Here is a 6,458-nt window from a genome sequence, read left to right as displayed (position 1 = left end):
AAAAAAAAAAAAAAAAAAGAAAAAAAAAAAGTCTTTGATATACTTATTCAAAATCTTAATTTCTATAGATTCCATTTTCCTGTCCTGTCTGTATCCCACTGAAACATAACAAGTAAATCTAACACCTGCTTCACATGAGTGTCCTGATCAAATTAAAGGCGGCTAGCATGTTTTATGTCTTCTTTCCTTCAGCCTGCATAGCCCTAGTTATTTCAACTACTCACAACCCATTGAATCAAATATCTTTCCAGCCTCTTATCTTTGTCTCTTGGCAAGATTCTGGTCTACAGGAAATGCTTACAGCCTTGTCCCCTTCAAATACATCCACCCTGTGCCTTAAAAGTGATGAACTCTTAACCCATACCTTAATTATACCTTTCGAAATTATACCTTAATTATACCTTTCATTACCCACAAGATCATGTCCCACCTCCTTAATAGAACTTACGACACCCTCCTTGACCTAAATCACTTATCTTTTTTCATGTTATTGTGCCTTTCAGATATTTTCCTATATTTCCCAACAGCTTATATTTTCCCACACAAACTCTATGGTTTTGCTACCACTGTTGCAGCTTCCTGAAATACCTTTCCTTCTCTCTTCACTTTGTCTGCCTCTCTCTTCTTGTGAATAATTCCTTTATAGCCTTCTAATGTTAGCCACACACCGTGTGCAGGAAGGTTTGCCTGAATCAATAGGTGTTGAACCAGGCATCTTTCTCTTTGCACTCCTGTAGTGTCTTTTCTGTCTTTCTACCAGGCATAAAAATCATCTGTTTATATGTGTTTCCCCAACTAGACTCTTTATTAGTGGGCATCTTACTTTACTACTTTTTATGTGTTTCAACCCTAGTACAACGTCTAGTGCACAGTGGGCACTCTGCAAATATTCAGTGAATTCTGCGCTTAAACACCAACCATCGTTAGTCTACGCCAACAATTCTTTAGAAATGCTATAGTCACGAAGGAGGTTCAGTAACAATTTGCTTCTTAAATTAGGCATGTGCTCAAGTTGAATAAAGGTGCTGAAAAGGGGTATTGTGAGAAGATGCTTTTTTGTTCATAAGAGGACATCAGGCAGTAGAGAGAATTAAGCTCATTGTATCTTGTACTCCTTGAGTTTTAAATGTATCTTAAGTTCATTTATAATTTTTAAGAGCAGTTCTATGAGATAGCATGTTACATTGAACTCATAAAGCATGCATTATCATAAATCAACAACAGAAATATCAAAGGCAGATAGAAACCTTGGTTCATACTCTGATCTTATCAGTTACTAACAAATATTGACAAGTTATAAATCTCACCTATGAAGGCAAACTAGTTTTGATCTAGCACCAAAATGACATGCAAACTGCCCCAGTTTTAGGTACCCAGTTTGTCAAAATTATAACTTGCACTTTTGAAACACATGTCTTAACTAACTTTTCATGACTGCCTGGGGATTTAGATGTGGTGACTACTATGATGTCATCTGTTTCAGCCACTGTTTGTAAGGACTTCACCTTGATTCCCTGGCCAGAAAAATGGTGATAAACATATTGTGCATTCAGTCTTTTGATTAGCAGAGCCCTTTTCCACTTAAAAATGATCCATTTAAAATTGGTAAGACTATCTTATGAGAATTATATGGAAAACGTTGATGACCTGGTTCAAATATCAGCTCTAAAACTTTCTAACTTTGTGAACTTCAGCATGTGTTTTTACTCATATGTAAAATGGGGAGATTAGTAATACTTATTTTTTAGGGTCGTTCTGGGAATTTGTTAACATATATAAATATTTAGAACAATACCTGGCATGTGGAAAGATTTCAAAATGTCCATTAATATGATGATTGAAAATATGTTTGAAAATAATTTTACATATATCACTCTATATATCCACTGTTACATAAAGGTTTATACAAATGCAATATGTCTTTTATTCACTGTCTTGCATTTCATAGTCCAGCCGCTTCACATAAAGAAGGCAACATCTGTTACTATCAAGAAGATTGGCTAATACAGAAGATAAAGAGACATTATTAGCCAAGGTCACTGTTTTCTGGGTTTTTTTTTTTAAGAAAGTTGTCCTGATATTTAGAGTAATAAAACAACCATGGCCCTTTTATATGTGTTTGAGGGAAATATTTCTGTACAATTATCCCATTGTCAGTTAAAAATTTTCCCCTTAGTTTCCCTAACATGTTTTTTCTTTTTTTTTCTGTCCATGGGAATGAAGACTCTACCTTTGTTCTGACCTCAGTTCTTTGTAGCTATTTCCAGATGCCTCTCCCACCCCCAGCTCTTCCCACAGTCACCATTAAGGAATCTTTTACTGCTTGAAAAAGTTTTAATATTCATCAGGTTAAGGAAATCCATGGTCAGCTTTAGAATTTTAGTCTCTGCTGAGCTTTCAAGGTGTCAAGGCCCTAAAATAATACGAACAGCAGGAGTACTAAATCTTTCATTATTTCCAGTTTCCCCTTGAGCATACTAACTTTGCAATAAAAAAGCTGTCATTTATACTCTTCTTTATTGCAAGGTAGGTAATAGCTGCAGGAAGAAAAATAAGGAACTGTGTCAAGTTAGCCTGACTGCCATCATGATTAATGTGTAATCATTGCACATTTGCATCTACTCTTTTTTATACACAGGTATTTCATAGATTGGAAGAGTGATGGGGACAGCTACTTTACAATAGACGCAACTGAAGGAACCATCTCTACTAGTGAATTACTAGACAGAGAAAGCACCGCGCAGTATAATTTCTCCATAATTGCGAGGAAAGTTAGTAAGTATGGCATGGATGGAATCAATGTTATACTGCAGTTCTTTGGATTTCACACTCTTAAATGAATCCCTGCTGAGGCGTTTTCATTTTTGGACTGACAGCCAAGTGGTCTCTTGGGGAAACTCAGAAACCTGCTCCTTTTCCTCATAGCATAAGTTCAGAAAAATTGTGACAGCTGCCAGTGAGCCCTGTTTGCAGGACTGCATGAATATCTAGCAGTGCATTTCATGGTGAGATCTCATCCTTTTCCACCCTGTAACCTCAAAAACCCACCGGAGTTCCGTCTTTCCACATCTTCATCCCTGTATATATTATTGAGAGCTTCACAGACCAGGCAGGAGAAAATAACCATCACATGAAATCATCTCTTCTGAAATATTTTCTGAAATTGAAGAGAGCATTTTTAAATTCACCCCTCTTCTCTCTCCCTCCTTTCATTAAAATGTATTTTGTTACGAACATCATTGTGAAATATACAGGAGTTTTAAGTGAAATTCTTCAAGTGCAATTCTTCACTCAGAATCTATAGGATTGTTAGGAATTACTCCTTGTGTTGGTTTCTGCTTGGTCCAGAAGCGAATCCTTTAGACTGAGAGTGATTATAGGTCTTATGTGTTTGGCTGGACAATTCAGGATATTATCACAACTTCCAAAGGTAACAGATGAGGGTGGGAGTGGAGACCTTGGCTATCAACAGAGTTGTCTGTAACAGAAGTGCAACGTACCAGTCCTTCTGCTTAGGTTCTCTTGAAAGGTTTGAGGAAATCTCTTCTGAGTATCTTTCATTTTGTTTTCCTCCTATTTTCTTTCGTGCCTCTGGTACAAGTACTCTGACAGCTAATGTCACCTTTCAGTGCAGGGAGAAGCTAACTGTGAACATTTCTGTGGAGGGGTTTTTGGTCCGTCTCAACTCAGTGAGTGTAAATGGGAAACAGTTTTGTTAATCTTCAAAAACTGCTTCCAAACATGCATAATCAGACACCTATTCCCGGGCCTTAATGATGCCTTTAGCTGATTTCATTACTTTTACATTATTCTGATTATTAAAGGTAAATTTAGCATAAAAGAACATGCAGCTTCTGCCTTGTTTGTTGGACTACTTTTCTGTTATGTTAGAAGACTACTGCTCTGAGGCTGCCATACTAGAGAGGTCACATGTTGGTGGTCAGGTTGACAATCCCAGCTCAGCTCAGCCTTCTAACCATATCTGCCAGAGCGCTGGATATGTAAGTAAAACCATCTTGCAACCTCTAGCCGGGCTGCTTGCTAGCTGGATAACACAATGTAACCATCATTACCATGTGAAATGGAATATATACTCAGCCAAATCTTTGTGCCCAGATTCTGATGCACAAAATTGGGAGAAATACTAAAATTGTACTTATTTCAAGCAACTATATTTTTGTGGTCATTTGTTGTTGTACAACAATAGATAACTGAAGAACTCAATGACACCATAAGTTGGAACTTTGATTCCTTGGTAATGGAGGTAAAGATTCTCCAGCTGGAGTAGAAAGGAAAGAGAGAGAAGTAAAATGCATAAATCTCTCTTTTAAAGATATTTTATTGAAATATAGTTAATTTGCAATGTTGTGATCATTTAAGATGTACAGCAAAATGATTCAGTTATACATGTATATGTATAAATATATATATATTCTTTTTTTACATTCTCTTCCATTGTAGGTTATTACAAGATGTTGAGTATAATTCCCTGTGCTATACAGTAGGTCCTTGTTGGTTATCTGTTTTATGTATAGTAGTGTGTATATTTTAATCCTAAACTCCTAATTTATCCCTTCACCCTCTTTCTCCTTTGGTAACCATAAGTTTGTTTTCTATGTCTGTGAGTCTATTTCTGTCTTGGAAATAAGTTCATTTGTATAAATTTTTTAGATCCCACATGTAAGCGATATCTCATATTTGTCTTTCTCTCTCTGACTTTGTTTACTTAATTTGATAATCTCTAGGTCCATCCATGTTGCTGCACATAGCATTATTTCACATAAATCTCTCTTATCTGCCCTCCAGAGAGTACTCCCCTGGTTGCCACTGCTTCTAGGATTAAAATTGACTGGCTAAATGGACTGCCCAAATACTCTCTTCATGTGATTTTTGAGTTATTTGTTATTGGGGTCTCTGAGCATCCCATTTGCCCATGAACTTGATATGGGCACCCAGTGGTAGACCTTACAGCTTCTTAATTCCAGGTCCCCTTGTGTAGCAGACGGCTCTCTTGGATGAATTAATAGCATGAGTTCTCAACTCCAGCTTTCTGTTTTGTCCACTAGACCCTGAGGAAATTCACATACCCTGGTCATGCTGAACAGGTACATTACAGCCTGCTCCTCTATTGTATGCTTTCTCTGTCATGCTGTCTCCTTTCAAATCTGCCCTCCTTGCTCTGTTAGGCTCTGAGAGCTGATCATCCAGTCAGATGCCTGAGAAGACATTCTATCAGGAGAACAGAACCAAATGCCAGTCCCCCAGTTCTCTTTAACTTGTTTTCCTGAAGTTTCCTTTCATGCTAGGCATCTTTCTTCTCTCCCATATCACATCCTCTTACAGTTACATATGTTATTCATCATTCTTTTCATGCTTTCGGTTATTTCAACTTTGAATGATTTCCTTCATCCATAACACTGAGGAAAGCTTAACTATAATATAGTTAGAAAATAAACTTTAGTATTCTAAGATATTTGACAAATAGAGTAAAAATGAGATGTCTAAGTTATGGGTTATAAGACCTCTATCAACTATATTATAGTCACTCTCAATGACTTGGATATAGTAAGTGATAACTGACCAGAGGTAGCCTATTCAAAAAACTTCTATTTATCAAAAATGTATTGTCCATAATAGAATATTTTTCATTAGAAGACTATCTTGTGCTACCTACCATTTCTATTAACGCACATGCAAAACGTGCATATTTTTAGAAGGAGGAGTATTAGGTCCAGTATCTTAACTCAAGATGAAAGTCTGCAGCTAGTTATTCACTCACCTGTACTGTAACTCTAAAAAGTCTCTTTCTCCCCAGCAGCTACTATAGCTACCAAAACCATCATCATGGTGTGAGGGCACCCATCATAGCAGGTCTGCTACCTGCAGTCAGAGCCTGAGCTCCAACCATTTGGAAAATGGCAGAGGAGTATGCGTGCATACAGTGCAAGCAAGTGTCATTGTTCCTTAAAAACTTAGATTTTTCAAACTTAGAAAACTGTATTTTGTTAATTATTAATATAATTAGGGCACATACTGGCTCCTCTCTGACCTGCTGGATGTAGTTTTTACCTAAATCCAAATTAGGAAACCCCATTGTGTGGATTCACATAAGTTATGTTGGCTCTCACTTGGACATATGCAGAACTGAGACTTAGACTCATAATCTATACATACACACAATGTAAAAGGGCTGCCAAGCTAATATTTCTAAAATATCTACCACTCGTCCATTCCACTGTCTATTCAAAGACTACTGTGTGGAATTTAGAACCCTCAAGGAAATCTGGTAGGATGAACACTATACACCTCCATGAAAAAGAAAGAGGCTAAGTATATATCACATGGTAATTAAAGATTCTGCAATAAGAATAGATTACTGTGGGTCTTATTTTGTTTCAGTTCACAGAGTTTGAAAGTGAACTTTATTTATATTTTAATACATAAGGCTTCTCAATGAT

The 6,458-nt window shown here is 36.8% G+C and overlaps 1 protein-coding gene across 2 annotated transcripts in view; it reads left to right on the top strand.

Annotated features, from left to right (window-relative positions):
• The window catches only part of CDH12 (cadherin 12), a 692,773-nt gene that overhangs the window by 664,797 nt on the left and 21,518 nt on the right, over positions 1-6,458 (top strand). For both annotated transcript variants that reach the window (XM_007454262.1, XM_007454263.1), the window contains one exon: positions 2,639-2,775. In XM_007454262.1, coding sequence (XP_007454324.1) covers positions 2,639-2,775 — 137 coding nt within the window. The remainder of the gene's footprint in view (positions 1-2,638; positions 2,776-6,458) is intronic.

This window comes from Lipotes vexillifer, unplaced genomic scaffold, assembly GCF_000442215.2.
Source record: "Lipotes vexillifer unplaced genomic scaffold, Lipotes_vexillifer_v1.1 scaffold271, whole genome shotgun sequence".
NCBI classification, from domain to species: Eukaryota; Metazoa; Chordata; class Mammalia; order Artiodactyla; family Lipotidae; genus Lipotes; species Lipotes vexillifer.
The sequence above is the reverse complement of the archived record's forward strand: the minus strand, read 5'-3'. Positions and strand labels throughout refer to the sequence as shown.